Raw genomic sequence first — 17,492 nt, 5'->3', positions numbered from 1 at the left:
TTTACAAGTTCATATCTTTGAAGTTTTGAGTTTGTTATTATACCATCTTTCAATATGGGAAACGGAGTAAAAGACGCGGGAAGACGATGCTAATGCAGGACCATCAAGTGCTAGTTCGCCAGGGTCACCTGAGTGTCACGAGGGGTCATACCAACGCATTCACGGGAGAATCTAGACTTGCCATGTACAAGAGTTAAATCAGCGTTGCCAACAACTTAGCGACCAACTTCCCCAAGCAATGCAGGAACAGTATGCCGCACTAGCGCATAGCTATGGCACTCAAAGCAGTAGCAGTGGCCATATAAATAGTACCCGCTATCCTAACCCATCCCCGGGTAGAGTACGTTCTTTATAAAATGTTGTTCCGCCCTTTAAGGCCGAAAACTCCTGCTTCACAACCATTAAAACGTAACCAGGAGGTCGAATCGTGGCTTAGGCATATCGAAAATGCGACGCAACCTCGGACGGATGATGCTTTACATCCGAGCTGCAAGAAGTTCATGCCGGGGTACCGCAATTAATTATAAACTCTCCCATATTCAAACGAATCACCTCGTGGGTAGACTTCAAGGAAAGCATAGAGTTAAAATTCAGGGGCACATTTCTTCTACCGATTTCTTTAATCACCTGAGTAACTATAATTGGCTACAGGCAAGCACCGATCGATTTCTTTGTGCTATAGAATCGGTAGTTTACCAAGGTGTGAGGGATTACCCGCGATCTGTTGGGATGCCGGACGAATTAATCCGCCGCATATTTCTCCGAGGTTGCCTCATGGTTAAGGAAGCTTTAGCCTTGAAGGAAGAAAGACCCACTTCAAGTACTGATAGATGCTGCGCAAAAGAGTTGGAGTATTAGAATGGCTAATGTTAAGTCTACGGAATCAGGTCAAGACAAATGGTGAGACCTCACGCGCTCGAAATCCATTATTATTGCGCCTACGCATAAATCACATTCACATGATACGAAAGATTGTAGGGGAGGCAGAATACTCAGAAGTAACTCGTAAATCTACACATGTAATAGCATCTTTTTGCGCGAAATTGCCCTTTTCCACAGCCCACGGGACGCGAACCATTTCCAGCTTCCCGTGCGGCAAACTCAGCGGGAAACAAATATCCACACTCTAAAATACGGCCATGATTGCACCTGTTTAACGATAAGATTAAAGTAGGAAGACCACTTATCTCTCTCAAAGTTAACGGTGTTCTTTGCACTTGTTTTATTGATACGGGATCAAGATAACCTTGAATGAAGACCGAATAAAGATCTATTGAATATACAATCACTTAGACCTTCGACTCGCACATTACGCGGGGCTTCATGTCACTCGTTTTGCGCGCACGAGAGTGCAAGTCTATACTTTGTAATCAGTGAAAATGTTAAGTGAAACAACGATGTGAATATAGTCTCGGAAGGTGTTCAATTCCCAGGCGACATCCTGTTAGGTAAAGGACTGGCTTAGAAGGTTTAATTTAGGATGGTTGCTTTTAACTCTCCACAACGGAATAAATGTTACGCTAAACGGAGTTCGGGTCCTCATACCTTTAGTGATACGCCATCATTGTGTATAAAGATACTTCCTAAGCGTCGTATGCATAGTCATCAAAAGGGAAAATGATGATACCACGCAAGTATTGTCGCTGAGACGGTAGTTTGTCCACCAGAGACGGGAAAATTTATTATAGGGGTGGGTTTCCGAACGGGCTAAAGATGGTTGCTATGGGTTACTGCAAAACTGCTCAGGTACTAATTCCACTAGCGTAACACAGGTGTCGGGAGGGAAAGTTCCATTTGGATAGTAAATGATCACAAGTATCCTGTAATTTTAAAACAGGAGCAAACATTGCTTGTATGGAAGTGTAGACAACGTATTTGAATATGTAAGAAATGAATCTGATTCAGAATCACAATGAGGGTGATTTAATAATCTATGATTTTAATAATTTTAGTAATTTTGATGATTTTTATGATTGTCCAAATGCTGAAAATTCATTGTAATGAAATGAGCATTTTCGTTCAGACTGTTGTGTTCATAATGTTTTCTGAATGTCCTGGTGATGGTTGATAGTAGTAGAGTTTTGCACATTCTAATGTCCGCATTTTTCAGAATTTGAGAACTTCATAGATGATTTTGATACGCATTATGGCACTACTGATTTTGGTTATACGATGACGACTTTGATCTCTTCCTACTGTGAGTACGGAGGTCTTGCCCATTTCTACATCCTTCGGGTGAGTTTTGCACTCTAAAGCTAAGCTTGACCTCTTGGTTCGCATAGACGTATCGGTTAATGGCAGTGTTGCAGCGCCATGCTATTTTGTTTGACGAGTCTGCACCATTAGGAAGGTAAACCTAATATCAAACATAATATTCCCACAGCTGATTCAGATCCTATACGTAAATCGCCATGAGGTTGCCGGAGAGTGCCGTGCCATCATTAGGAGGAGTGCGATAAGATGCGAGGAAGGGTGATTGCCCCGTCAACATCTCCGTGGTTGTCACCCGTGGTGCTCGTTAGAAAGAAGGATGGAGGTATTCGTTCTGGTGGACTACAGAGGGCAGAACATAGTCACCACCGCAGATACGTATCCCATACCCAGGTTGAGCAAATGATAGACGAGTTGTCAGGTTTCGCATGGTTTTCAACACTCGATGCGAAGTCTGCTTATTGGACGATTGAGGTGGAGCCAAAGGATAGGAAAAAAAGACTGCATTTTAGTGATGGATTTAGTTGCTACACTTTAATCGAAATCCTTTTGGCTTGGCAACAGCTCCCAGTACATTCCAGCGGCAATTAATGCATTACTTACCCCAGTCTTAGGGAAACATGCTTAGCATATCTAGACGACGTTGCCCGTTTACTCAACATCTTTGAAAAACACTGTCTCACCATGATGGGGTTCTTGGCCTCTTAGCCCAAGCGGGATTCAGGCTTAATGTAACAAAGTGCCAACTTGCCCTAAATTCCTTAAGTTCTTATGGATTCATATCACCCCACAGGTATATCACCTGATCCCGAGAAGGTGGAAGCCATTTCGAGATGCCCTCCGCGGACACAAAACAAGTACGTCAGTTCTTGGCGCCACCGCTTTTTTCCCGTAAGCATGTGGATAATTATGCTACTTTTGGGGGCCCCCCATTAACTAGACTCTTGCGGAAGAACGGGAAATTCGCATGGGGAAGCGAACAACAGAAGGCTTTGAGGAAGTGAAACTTAGGTTGGTTTACAGCACCCCGTGTTACGAAAGCCAGATTTTGACAGAGCCGTTTGAGCTTCATTCTGATGCTTCAGGTGTGGAAATTGGGTCTTGTTTGGGATGCAAAGGGATGAGAAGGGCATTCCTCAAGCTGTGCTTACTACTCACGGAAGCTAAGGATTCAGACTAAATTATCCAGCCATAGATTTAGAAGCGCTCTCTGGGGTAGAATGGGTTCGTCATTACAATCGTACTTGTATGGTCAAACACTTTTCAATCTAAACGGACCATAACCTTTGGTGTACGTTTTTAAACGGCCCACAAAGTCTTTTTCGGAGAAAAGTATGGAGTCACGAACTCTCTTCTTATAACTACGAGATTAGGTACAAGCCAGGTGCTTCACATCACCTCCCAGATCTTCTCAGTCGTAAAGTAGACTGCATTGGTACAGACCTTGATTCGCAGCAGGTTGAAAGGGGCACAGCAGAATGATCCGCTGTGGAACGATATCATTTTGTACCTCAGGAACAAAGGGGCTCTTAGGAGGAGGAATTCCACTTCCACTTGACGAGTTTGAGATTAAGGATGGGGTTTTATATCACCATCCCGGGTTTTTTAAACCCTAGAGGATCATACAACAACTTGTCAATTTCCCCGGGCTTTAAGAAGAAAGGTACTCGAGCTCGTACATTGTGACAATCTGCCGCTCATCCAGGCATATTTAGAACTTATTGTAATTAAGAGATAGAAAATTATTTCCCACAAATGTTTTGCAAGGTTCGCAGTTTTTGTTCAATCCTGTGTTCAGTGCCAAAGGAGGGAAAGACTTGCTTCTAGGCAGCTCCCCTTGCATCCATGCCGGAGGTAACTCAGCCATTCGAAAGAGTCTCGGCTGATCTTGTAGAGATGGTGACCTCAGCGAAGAGGGCAGTCGGTATGTCTTGGTCTCATAGATCATTTACTCGTTATCTACAACTCTAACCTTTGTTTAACAAAGATCATTCAGTTGCAGACGCTTATTAAATAATATCTTTACATTGTTTGGTCCGCCTCGGACATTATTAACAGATAATGGCACGAAATTTACGAATCGTTTTCAGACAGGTGTGCCAGATTTAGAGTTAAAAACGCTGTACACCACATGTTATCACCCGCAGCCAACGAATGTGAAAAGTCAACAGGTCCTGAAGACTACCTGGCAACATAGGGTCAGCATCCCCAAGATTGACAGGATGCTTCCGTATGTACGTCTAGCTTTGAACACGTCATACATAGGAGCGTTAATACAGACCCTCTGTATCTTCTCACAGGAGAACGGTATTCCTGCCAACCTAAAAGTAATTCCAGAAGCAGACGAAGATGCCGCCAGATGTTTAGAGAGGACTCCGTGAAGCCCGCGATGCTGCAATACAAAGTATGCGGAGCGCCAAGGAAAGGTGGCTCGGGATTAATGATAAGAAAGTCCGGTCAAGATTTCGGCCACAAGTGGAGAGCTGGTGTTAGTCAAGATCATTCGCCCGATTCGGCCACGTCGTATAGCAGCACTGCGCCAAGGAGTGACCGGTGAGAGTCATCAAGCAGATCGGGCCAGTTAATACTCGTACAGGACCCCTATACGCCGCATCAGAGCTAAAATGCCACATCAACCATTGAGAAGAATACGTGCCACGAGAAGATCCAGTGAAGCAGAACCACAACAGAGGCCCGAAGAGAGAAACGACCCAATCAACCGACCGAGGATAAAGTGATCGACTTCAGTTCGAGGAGGAGAAGATTTGGCAGACACCCGAAGTCCCAGGCCCGAGTTCGAGATAAACCGACCAACGAGGAAAGATGAGTATAAGCACTCCAGCACAGGTCGTGAGTCGTACCAAATAAATGGGGGATCAGTCGTGGTCGTATGCACCATAAGGTCACGTCGCTTTGCCGTAAAATATCAGCAAATTGATTTTACGTAATCCCTATATTAATCTATCCTCTCTTGTTACAGTCGGTCCTGGAAAGTGCTTCGTCGCAGAAAATATCCACTTCAGTAACGCAGAATATGGCAGCAGTAAATGATAAAGCAACTCTTTTTCACGTCAACCAGGGTTGCCGCGCTTGTAGGGAGGAGTTGTAGGATTGACCTCGTCGATCATTGGTCATCACTTCAGAGGTAATGCGGTAATAGAAAAATCTCTCACCTCCCAACTTTCCCACAGGCACGACAAAAACAAAAAGAAATGAAAAGATCTAAAGGTGGCAACACTCCCACCTGGTGAACAGTGCGTGGCGTCAATTCTTTCTATCATCTCTCTGGGGGTTATGGAGGCGGCTTTGCAGCGTTGAAGCCTTCCCCATGCGAACATCGGCTATGGCATAATGCGTCCTCCGGCCGGCAACATCACCTCCAGGCCCCAATAAGTGCACCTTTATCTCGCGAGTGAGGAGGATGCCCGCGCACAAACCACACGCACACGATACCGCATGCCAATTTTACTTTTTTTTTGCCAAATACATTATAATTTTATTGTTTTCCTTTTATCTCTTTCCTGTCTGAAGATGACAAAGCACCTAGCACATTTATGTTACATTTTGAAGTTTTATGTTCATTAAGATCACGATGGCCTATTTTTAAGTTTTATGGTTCTTTACAAGTAAATTAATATTTTAAATTAATTATTCTAATCCTAGTCTTTTTATCAATTATTTTATTGAATACACCCAGGTTTTAAGCATGTTGAGTCTTAAGGGTTTTTATTTATTTGATTTTAAAGAACCATAGTTAGCTCCCTTTTCCCGCCTACAAGTCACGACGGAAGTAAGCACAACAAAGGGGGGATTTCGCTACCGGCCTGCTAAGCCGACAGACAGTCTGAGGAACCCGGAACGGGCTTCCCCTGTCCAGTTAAGTGGTTGTGGGGATAGTTTTAATATCGGTGTAAGACATAATTTGTAGGTATTTGTTCGGCCAAAGTGACTTAAGTGACCGGTGCTTTCTTACCTTCGTTTTATGTTCTACCCAGAGTTCTATTTTACTGTTTTCATCGTTTGTTTTAACCTGCTTGTATGTTCCATTGAGTTCCTTTTATCAAGCTTCTAGCTTACCGTTTTATTTTTATGTATCGTTCTAACCGTTTTATTAAGTGTATTTTATGTTCAATGTTGATTTCGTAATTTGTATTTTAATGTTCCAAGTTCAGTTTATCTTGCCATTCATGTTACGTTTTATTCGTGTTTTTTTATCGTTCCATGTTTTACTGTCTTTAACTTTATTTGTAATAAACCTTGTTCCACGTATGTCTGGTTTAATGAACGCCCGAAATTAGGTGCTACCTACAAGCTACCTATAGTGAATGATAATAAGTTTTCCTCATTTTATCAAGTGGCTACTTGCTCAATTGCGTATACGCACACGCCTCTCCTCGGCTTACCTCACGCTTACCAACCTTTATATTCTCGCACCAAGCATATATACCACACACACATACTACACTTACTCTTTCGCTCCTTTCCCCACAACTTGCCTTCTACACTATCATCCTTCTCCCATATACACTACGTTCCCATACGTTAATTAAATGGGTGGTGGCAGTCCGCGCCTATTTACATATCTACGAGAAATAATGTATTTAGCTTTTGCTACAGATTTTCCCCCCTTTTTAAAAGGCCGAAACTCCTCTTCAAAAACCAAAAAAACGAAACCAAAGGGGTCAATCGGGCTTACATATAAAAATTTGCGACCCAACCTCGGACGATGATGCATACATCCAGCTGCAAAAAGTTCATGCCGCGGAAACCCAGTTTTAATTTTAAAAACTCCCCCATATTCAAAGGGAATCACCTCGGGGGTAATTTAAAGGGAAACCTTAATTAAAATTCGGGGGCACATTTCTTCTCCCAAATTTTTTTAAATCACCTGATTTAACTATAAGTTGGCTACGGGGCAAGCACCATCGTTTTCCCTTTGTGGCAAAGAATCTAGTTTCCCAAAGGGGTTAGGGATTACCCCAAACTTTTGGGGATCCGGGACAATTTTAATTTCCGCCGCTTTTTTTCTCCGGGGGTTGCCTCAGGGGTTAAAAGGGAAATTTTACCCTTGAAGGAAAAACCCACTTCAAACTGATAAAATGCTCCCAAAAGATTTGGATATTAAATGGCAAAATTTTAAAGGGTTAAGGGGAATCGGTCAAAAACAAATGGTGAAAACCCTCACGCCTGGGAAATCCATTATTTTTGCTCCCCCAAAAAAAAAAACATTCCCCTTTAAACAAAAGATTGTAGGGGGGGCAAAATACGTCAAAATTTTAACTCGGAAAAGGCAAACACATTAATGGGCAGCCCTTTTTTCGCAAATTCCCCTTTTTTCCCAAACACCCACGGACGCAAAACCTTTTCCCCAGTTTTTCCCGTGCGGAAAACCTCAGGGGGGAATTAAAATATCCACACTCTAAAAAGGGCCCATTTTTGCCCCGGGTTAACAAAAATTTTAAAAGAAAAAAAACCCCACTTATCTCTCTAAAAGGGTTAACGGTTTTTTTGACTTTTTTTATTGATACAAATCAGAGAAAACCTTGATAAGACCCAATGAAAGATCTTTTGAATATCAATCATTTAGACCTTCGACCGCACTTCCCGGGGAGTTTCCAGTCACTCCTTTTTTGCGCGCACAAGAGTGCAAGTCTATACTTTGTACCCAGTGAAAATGTTAAGTGTAAAAAAACGATTTGAATATAGTCCCTAAGGTGTTAATTCCCAGGGGGACACCCCTTTTATATAAACCGGGCTTAAAAGGGTTTAAAATTTAAGGGTTTCTTTTAACTCTCCACAACAAATTTATTTACGCTAAAGGGAGTTGGGCCCCTCATGCCCTTTTTAAAGTGAAACCCATCTTGTGTATAAAGATACCCCCAAAAGCGCCCCTATCATAGTCATCAATGGAAACTAAATGATTCCACGCAAGTATTGTGCGCGAGACGGTATTTGCCCCACCAAGCCCGGGAAAATTTTTATTATGGGGGTTTTCCGAAGGGTCTAAAAAAGGGGTTCCCAAAGGGTTACTGGCAAAACGCTCATACAAATTCCACTACGAAAACACAGGTGCGGGGGGAAAGTTTCCTTTTTGGATAGTAAAATCACAAGTACCCTTTAAATTTTTAAAAACAGGAGCAAACATTGCTTGAAATTAAAAGGGTAGAAAAACGTTTTTGAATATGAAAAAAATGAATCTGTTTTCAGAATCACAAAAAAGGGTATTTTAATAATCTTAATTTTAAAAAATTTTTTAGAAATTTTTTTTTTTTAAATAAATTGTCCAAATCCCTAAATATTCATTGTAAAGGGAAATGAAAATTTTCGTTCAAAACTGTTGTGTTCATAATTTTTTTCTAAAAGGTCCTGGGAGGGTTTTGATATAAAAAGGGGGTTTGCACTTTTCCTAATGCCGCATTTTTCAAATTTTGAAAAATTCATAAAATGATTTTGATACGCTTTAAAGGGGCACAAACTGTTTTTGGTTATGACGATGACGATTTTTAAATCTCTTCCTACTGTAGTAGGGAGGTTTTTGGCCCTTTTCCCTATTTCCTTTGGGGTGAGTTTTGCACTCTAAAGCTAACCCTTGCCCAAATTTGGTTCCAAGACGTACCCTTTAATCAGTTTCAGCGCCATTATTTTTGGTTTTGAGGGCTGCACCATTAAAGGACCTAATAAAAAAACATAATATCCCACAGCGATTCAGATCCAAATACAATCCCCCAGGGGAAGGTTGCCGGAGAGTGCCTCCAAACATTGGGGAAAGGGTCATAAGAACTGGGAAGGTTGTTTGCCCCGTCAACATCTCCGGGTTTTTACCCCGGTGCTCGTTAGAAAAAAAGGGATGGGGGTTTTCTTTTCTGGGGGACTAAAAGGGGGCTAAACAAGCCCACCACCGCAATACGAAACCCCATACCCAGGTTGAGAAAAATATAGCATTTTGTCAGGTACGCTTTGGTTTTTCAACATTTCGAGCAACCCTGCTTTTTGGGACATTGAGGGGGACCAAAGGATAGAACAAGACGCATTTATGGGGAAATTTGGGTTGCTACATTTTAATTTCGACCCTTTTTGGTTTGGGAAACACCCCCAAAACCATTCCAGGGGGAAATTTAAAAATGGCATACTTACCCCATTTGGGGAAAACGGTTTTTACATATCTGGGACGACTTGTCGTTTCCCCTCAAAAATTTTTTAAAAACCCATTTTCCTCACCTTGATGGGGTTTCGGGGCCTCTTACCCAAAAATTCACTAATTAAAAAGTCCAATTTTCCCCAAAATTTCCCTTTAATTTTTTAAAATTTCTTACCCCCCCCCACAGGATATCACCTAAATCCCGAGAAGGTGGAAGCCTTTCAGATGCACCCCGGGGACTACAAAAAAAAACGCAGTTTTTGGGCCCCAAACCGCTTTTTCCCAAAACCCGTGTTAATTATGCTACAGGGGCCCCCATTAACTAACTCTTGCAAAAGGGGAATTTTCCTTTAAGCGAACAACAAAGGTTTTTGGGGGAATTTGAAACTTGGGTTTTTTACACCCCCGGTTTACGAAAGCCAAAATTTTGACAGGCCTTTTGACTTAAATTCGGGGAATTGTTTTCAGGTGGGGAAATTGCCCTTTTTTGGGATAAAAGGGGATGAAAGGGGCTTCCCAACCTGGGGTTTTACTACCCCAGGGAACCCAAAGGGGAATTCAAACTAAATTACCCACCATAGTTTTAGAACCTCTCGTGGTAAATGGGTTCGTCATTACAATCGTACTTATGGCCCGACATTTAAATCTATGGGAAAAAAACCCTTTTGGGTACTTTTTTTAAAGGGGCCCCAAACCCTGTTGGGATGACAAAGGGAGTCCAACTCTCTTCTTTTTAACAAACAAAATTAAAGTAAAAAAGCCAGGTGTTTTCACATCACCTCCCAGATCTTCTCATCGTAAAGTAGACTGCATTGGTACAGACCTTGATTCGCAGCAGGTTGCAGAGGCACAGCAGAATGATCCGCTGTGGAACGATATCATTTGTACCTCAGGAACGAAGGCTCTTAGGAGGAGATTCCACTTCCACTTGACGAGTTTGAGATTAAGGATGGCTTTTATATCACCATCGTGTTTTACCAGAGAGATCAATACAACAACTTGTCATTCCTCGTCTTTAAGAAGAAAGGTACTCGAGCTCGTACATTGTGACAAGTCTGCCGCTCATCCAGGCATATTTAGAACTTATTGTAATTAAGAGATAGATATTATTTCCCACAAATGTTAGCAGAGGTTCGCAGTTTTGTTCAATCCTGTGTTCAGTGCCAAAGGGGAAAGGACTTGCTTCTAGCAGGCTCCCCTTCATCCATGCCGGAGGTAACTCAGCCATTCGAAAGAGTCTCGGCTGATCTTGTAGAGATGGTGACCTCAGCGAGAGGGCATCGTATGTCTTGGTCGTCATAGATCATTTTAACTCGTTATCTACAACTCTTACCTTTGATTAACAAAGATGCAGGTTCAGTTGCAGACGCCTTTATTAATAATTTCTTTACATTGTTTGGTCCGCCTCGGACATTATTAACAGATAATGGCAGCGAATTTACGAATCGGTTGTTCAGACAGGTGTCCAGATTTTAGGGGTTAAAACGCTGTACACCACATGTTATCACCCGCAGGCCAACGGAATGGTGGAAAGAGTCAACAGGGTCCTGAAGGACTCCTTGGCAACATTAGTGGTCAGCATCCCCAAGATTGGACAGGATGCTTCCGTATGTAACGTCTAGCTTGAACACGTCAGTACATAGGAGCGTTAATCAGACTCCTCTGTATCTTCTCACAGGAGAGAGGGTATTTCCCTGCCAACCTAACTAATTTCCAGAAGCAGACGAAGATGCCGCCAGGATGTTGAAGAGGGACTCCGTGAAGCCCGCGATGCTGCAATACAAAGTATGCGGAGCGCCAAGGAAAGGTGGGCTCGGATTATGATAAGAAAGTCGGTCAAATTTCGCCACAGGTGGAGAGCTGGTGTTAGTCAAGATCATTCGCCCGATTCGCCACGTCGTATAGCAGCACTGGCGCCAAGTGGAGTGGACCGGTGAGAGTCATCAAGCAGATCGGCCAGTTAATTACGTCGTACAGACCCCTAATACGCCGCATCAGGGGCTAAAATGCCACAAACAACCAGTTAGAAGATACGTGCCACGAGAAGAATCCAGTGATGCAGAACCACAACAGAGGCCCGAAGAGGAGAAGACGACCCAGATCAACCGACCGAGGATGAAAGTGATCGACTTCAGTTCGAGGATGGAGAAGATTGCAGACCCCGAATCCCAGGCCCGAGTTTTGAGATATGACCGACCAGACGAGAAGATAGGGATAAGCACTCCAGGCACAGGTCGTGAGTCGTACCATATAAATGGGAGTCAGTCGTGGTCGTATGCACCATAAGGTCACGTCGCTTTGCCGTAGAAATATCAGCAAATTGATTTTACGTAATCCCTATATTAATCTATCCTCTCTTGTTACAGTCGGTCCTGGAAAGTGCTTCGTCGCAGAAAATATCCACTTCAGTAACGCAGAATATTGGGAGCAGTAAATGATAAGCAACTCTTTTCACGTCAACCAGGGTTGCCGCGCTTGTAGGGAGGGGTTGTAGTGATTGACCTCGTCGATCATTGGTCATCACTTCAGGGGGTAATGCGGTAATAGAAAAATCTCTCACCTCCCAACTTTCCCACAGGCACGACAAAAACAAAAAGAAATGAAAAGATCTAAAGGTGGCAACACTCCCACCTGTGGAACAGTGCGTGCGTCAATTTCTATTCTATCTTCTCTGGGGTTATGGAGGCGGCTTTGCAGCGTTGAAGCCTTCCCCATGCGAACATCGGCTATGCATAATGCGTCCTCCGCCGGCAACATCACCTCCAGCCCCAATAAGTGCACCTTTATCTCGCGAGTGAGGAGGATGCCCGCGCACAACCACACGCACACGATTACCGCTGCCAATTTTACTTTTTTTTTGCCAAATACATTATATTTTATTGTTTTCTTTTATCTCTTTCCTGTCCCGAAGATGACAAAGCACCTAGCACATTTATGTTACATTTTGAAGTTTTATGTTCATTAAGATCACATGGCCTATTTTTAAGTTTTTAATGGTTCTTTTACAAGTAAATTAATATTTTAAATTAATTATTCTAATCCTAGGTCTTTTTATCAATTATTTTATTGAATACACCCAGGTTTTAAGCATGTTGATCTTAAGGGTTTTTATTTATTTGATTTTAAAAACCATAGTTACTCCCTTTTCCCGCCTACGAAGTCACGACGGAAGTAAGGCACAACAAAGGGGGATTTCGCTACCGGCCTGCTAAAGCCGACAGACAGTCTGAGGAACCCGGAACGGGCTTCCCCTGTCCAGTTAAGTGGTTGTGGGATAGTTTTAATATCGGTGTAAGAAATAATTTGTAGGGTATTTGTTCGCCAAAGTGACTTAAGTGACCGTGCTTTCTTACCTTCGTTTTATGTTCTACCAGAGTTCTATTTTACTGTTTCATCGTTTGTTTTAACCTGCTTGTATGTTCCATTGAGTTCCTTTATCAAGCTTTCTAGCTACCGTTTTATTTTTATTGTATCGTTCTACCGTTTTATTAAGTGTATTTATGTTCATGGTTGATTTCGTAATTTGTATTTTAATGTTCCAAGTTCAGTTTATCTTGCCATTCATGTTACTGTTTTATTCGTGTTTGTTTTATCGTTCCATGTTTTACTGTCTTTTAACTTTATTTGTAATAAACCTGTTCCACGTATGTCTGGTTTAATGAACGCCCGAAATTAGTGCTACCTACAAGCTACCTATAGTGAATGATAATAAGTTTTCCTCATTTTATCAAGGTGGCTACTTGCTCAATTGCGTATACGCACACGCCTCTCCTCGCTTACCTCACGCTTACCAACCTTTATATTCTCGCACCAAGCATATATACCACACACACATACTACACTTACTCTTTCGCTCCTTTCCCCACAACTTGCCTTCTACACTATCATCCTTCTCCCATATACACTACGTTCCCATACGTTAATTAAATGGGTGGTGGCAGTCGCGCCTATTTACATATCTAGCGAGAAATAATTGTATTTAGCTTTTGCTACACCTCTCCCTCCCCCTCCCCCTACCCCTCCCCCTCCCCCTCCCCCTCCCCCTCCGCCATCCCCCCCTCCCTCCCTCTGTCTCTCTCTCTCCTCTCTCCCTCTCTCTCATCTCTCTCTCTCTCTCTCTCTCTCTCTCTCTCTCTCTCTCTCTCTCTCTCTCTCTCTCTCTCTATCTCTCTATCTCTCTATCTCTCTATCTCTCTCTCTCTCTTTAATGGAAAATTTTCCATTAAAGGTTAAATTATGTATAGCTTAAAACAGATATTTAAAACTTAATCCTGATATAGAGAAATTGGTCTAAGAAATTACAAGTGGAAATTACTTAGTCTGGTTCATATTGTAATCTCCAAGCATTCACTGCTGACTTGAACAGCTGTAATGTGTCGAGAGAAAGCAGGTAAGTTTGCTGAGCTAAAATGTTCCATATTCTAGAAAATCTAGGCAGGAAGGAGCGCAGATAGAGCTCCGTTCTCGCGAAAGGAACGATTACTGGCATTTCTTGTCCCGTACGTGGGTGCGTCTGCTGGTGGAAGTCGTAGCGATGTCAGCGGGGAACTATTTTGTTTATGTATCTTGTAGAAGACGCAAAGACCAGACACATGTTGAAGGGATTGAAAATGTGTTGGCGGCACATTTACGGGCGTCTTCCGTTCCACTAGCCACTGGGCTCTGTTCTGAACGGTGTCCAGGAGGGCAAGATGAGTTGGCGGGCAGGACAGCCAGGCGAGCGGCGAATACTCCATCAAAGAGCGGACTTGGGAGTTGTAAAGGACTGCGCATCCTTTGCTGTCTAGCAGAGGAGCGATGCGTCGTATACAGGCCAACTTTCTTGCTGCGTTCTTTGCTATCTCTTTGACGTGACTGGTGAAGGTTAGTTGATTATCAATCTGCACACCAAGAATGTTGATATCCTTGCTAATACTGATGGGTTTGTTATTTAACTTTGAGATGGGTGCAAGGGCGTTGTCCGGTGTTTGACGTCTAGATATCATCATTGCTTGGGTTTTATCTGGTGCCAGAGTAACCTGCCACTTTTTACTCCAATAGCTTATATAGTCAAGTGTGTCATTTATGTGTCTAACTGCCGTCAGCGTAAGCATATGCTTCATGGATGAGCTGCAGGATATCATTAAAGTAAACGTTCCACAGAAGTGGTCCGATTACACTGCCTTGAGGTACACTGGCTTGAATGGGGAATTCACTGGATGTGTGACCATTAACGACAACTCTCAATGTCCTTTCTTGGAGTAATCCTCGAGTAGCATTAGTAGATTGCCGTCAATTCCAAAGCTCTTCATCTTCGATGCAAGGCCCTTGTGCCACACGCTATCAAATGCTCCTGCTATATCGAGTGCAACAACGATGGTGTCCTTGCGAGTATCAAGAGCTTGGTGCCATATTGTAGTTAGGTGCAGAAGTAGGTCTGAAGCCGATCTCTAGCCGGAAGCCAAATTGTATTGTACTGAGTAGATGTTTTTTATCAAAATAATGAGTCCGTTTGTTTGCTAGAATCTTTTTCAAATATTTTGCCTACGGAGGAAAGGAGTGAAATTGGGCGATAGTTATTTGGATCTGATTTGCTCTTCTTTTTGTGTACTGCCACAATGTTTGCTTTCTTCCAAATATTAGGCCATTGACTGTACCTCAGGCATGTTTGGAAAAGTGAGGCAAGAGGAGCAGCCAGCTGCCTAGCACACCTGTGAAGTGTGTGAGGACTGACTTTATCGGGTCCTATGGCCTTATGGACATCAACCTTATTTAGATGCTGCCTGACTTCTGCTTCAGTGATCACGAAAGAGCTCAGCTTCGAGTGAGTCACGAGAGGCAGACTAGGAGCAGATCGGTCAGGGTCATGGACTCTCATCTTTTCGGAGAAGAGCGAAGCCAGAAGGTCAGCCTTCTCTCTGCTGGAGGTTGCAGCTGATCCATCAGGCTTGTTGAGAGGGGGGGTGCAGTCGTCAGGGGAAAATCCTTGTTGTTGTTTGATGCAGCTCCACCAGGCTGAACGACAGGTGAGTTTTAATCGGAGGTCCTCCTTCCATCGATTAACTGCCCATTTTTGGACAGCTTTCATTCTCCTGCAAGCCATAGCATGCTCATCTTTATTTATTTGTGTGGGATGGTAATTTGGTAAGGGCCAGTGCTTGTCTGTCAACAGTGCCAGTGAGAATGTCTTCCCACTCTATCTCTCTCCCTCTCACTCTCACTCTTCCTCTTCCTCTCCCTCTCCCTCTCCTTCTCCCTCTCCTCCTTCTCCTTCTCCTTCTCCTTCTCCTTCTTCTCCTTCTCCTTCTCCTTCTCCTTCTCCTTCTCCTTCTCCTTCTCCTTCTCCTTCTCCTTCTCCTTCTCCTTCTCCTTCTCCCTCTCCCTCTCCCTCTCCCTCTCCCTCTCCCTCTCCCTCTCCCTCTCCCTCTCCCTCTCCCTCTCCCTCTCCCTCTCCTCTCCCTCTCCTCTCCCTCTCCCTCTCCCTCTCCCTCTCCCCCTCCCCCTCCCCCTCCCCCTCTCTCTCTCTCTCTATCCCTCTCTCTATGTTTCTCTCTCTATTTCCCTCTCTCTATTTCCCTCTCTCTCTCTCCCCCCCCTCTCTCTCTCTCTCTCTTCTCTCGTCTCTCTCTCTCGTCCTCTCTCTCTCTCTCTCTCTCTCTCTCTCTCTCTCATCTCTCTCTCTCCTCTCTCTCCCCTCTCCCTCTCCCTCTCCCTCTCCCTCTCCCCTCCTCCTCCTCTCCCTCTCCCCTCCCCCTCTCTCTCTCTCTCTCTCTCTCTATCCCTCTCTCTATTTCCCTCTCTCTATTTTTTCTCTCCCTCTCTTTATCCCTCTCTCTATTTCCCTCTCTCTCTCCCCCCCCCCCTCTCTCTCCCCCCCCCTCTCTCTCTCTCTCTCCTCCTCTCCTCCTCTCATCACTCTCCTCTCTCTCTCTCACCATCTCTCTCTCTCTACTCCTCTCTCTCTCTCTTTCTCCTTTCTCCTCTTCTCTCCTTTCTCTCTTTCTCTCATTCCTCATTCTCTCATTCCCTCTCTTTCCTCCTTCCTCTTTCTCTCATTCTCCTCATTCTCTTCATTCTCTCATTCTCTCATTCTTTCATTCTTTCATTCTCTCTCCTCTTCTCTCTTTCTCTCCATTCTCTCTTTCCTCTTTCTCCTTTCTCTCTTCTTTCTCTCTTTCTCTCTCCTCTCTCATCTCTCCTCCTCTCTCTCTCTCTCCTCTCTCTCTCTCTCTCTCTCTCTTTTTCTCTCTCTCCTCTTTTCTCCTCGGTCTCTCACTTTTTCTCTCTCTCTCTCTTTTCTCTCTCTCTCTCTTTTCTCTCTCTCCTTTCTCTCTCTCTTTTCTCTTTTTTCTCTCTCTCTCTTTTTTCTCTCTCTCTCATCTCTTTTTCTCTCTCTTTTCTCTCTCTCTCTCTTTCTCCTCCTCTCTTTTCTCTCTTCTCTCTTTTCTCTGTCTCTCTTTTCTCTGTCTCTCTTTTCTCTGTCTCTCTTTTCTCTGTCTCTCTTTTCTCTGTCTCTCTCTTCTCTCTCTCCTCTCTCCTCTCGTCTCTCTCTCTGTCTCTCTCTCCTCTCTCTCTCTCTCTCTCTCTCTCTCTCTCTCTGTCTTTCTCTCTCTTCTCTCTCTCTCTCTCTCTCTCTCCTCTCTCTCTCTTTCTTTTTCTCTCTTTTTTTCCTCACTCTATTTCTTTTCCTCTCTCTCTTTCTTTTCCTCTCTCTCTTTCTTTTCCTCTCTCTTTTCTTCTCTCTTTCTTTTCCTCTCTCTCTTTCTTTCTTTTCCTCTCTCTCTCCCTCTTTCTTTTCCTCTCTCTCTCTCTCTTTCTTTCCTCTCTCTCTCTCTCTTTCTTTTCCTCTCTCTCTCTCTCTTTTACCCTCTCTCTCGTTTTTCCTCTCTCTCTCTCTCTCTCTCTTTTCCTCTCTTTCTCTCTCTTTTCCTCTCTCTATTTCTCCCTTTTTCTCCCCCCCCCCCTCTCTCTCTCTTTCTTTTCCCCCCTCTCTCTCTCTTTCTCTCTTTATATTCCCCTCTCTCTCTTTCTTTTCCTCTCACTCTCTCTCTCTTTCTTTTCCTCTTTCTCTCTCTCTCTTTCTTTTCCTCTTTCTCTCTCTCTCTTTCTTTTCCTCTTTCTCTCTCTCTCTTTCTTTTCCTCTTTCTCTCTTTCTTTTCCTCTT

General features: G+C 43.5%; 1 protein-coding gene across 1 annotated transcript; it reads right to left on the bottom strand.

The window, feature by feature from the left end:
* Positions 1 to 14,571: 14,571 nt before the first annotated feature.
* On the bottom strand, positions 14,572 to 15,431 carry LOC125036956. Its single transcript, XM_047629917.1, has 2 exons — positions 15,063 to 15,431; positions 14,572 to 14,778 (listed from the first exon to the last, which is right to left on the bottom strand). Exons 1-2 carry the CDS (start codon positions 15,429 to 15,431, stop codon positions 14,572 to 14,574), a joined length of 576 nt encoding a protein of 191 aa, XP_047485873.1.
* Between the last annotated feature and the right edge of the window lie 2,061 nt (positions 15,432 to 17,492).

This window comes from Penaeus chinensis, chromosome 22 (genome assembly GCF_019202785.1).
Source record: "Penaeus chinensis breed Huanghai No. 1 chromosome 22, ASM1920278v2, whole genome shotgun sequence".
NCBI lineage: Eukaryota > Metazoa > Arthropoda > Malacostraca > Decapoda > Penaeidae > Penaeus > Penaeus chinensis.
The sequence above is the reverse complement of the archived record's forward strand: the minus strand, read 5'-3'. Positions and strand labels throughout refer to the sequence as shown.

Coding starts and splice junctions, on each gene's coding strand:
- LOC125036956 (XM_047629917.1), bottom strand. CDS start 15,431: ATGGCTTGCAGGAGAATGAAAGCTGTCCAAAAATGGGCAGTTAATCGA. Junction 14,779..15,062: donor AGGCCATAGGACCCGATAAA/GTCAGTCCTCAC, acceptor GCTTCCGGCTAG/AGATCGGCTTCAGACCTACT.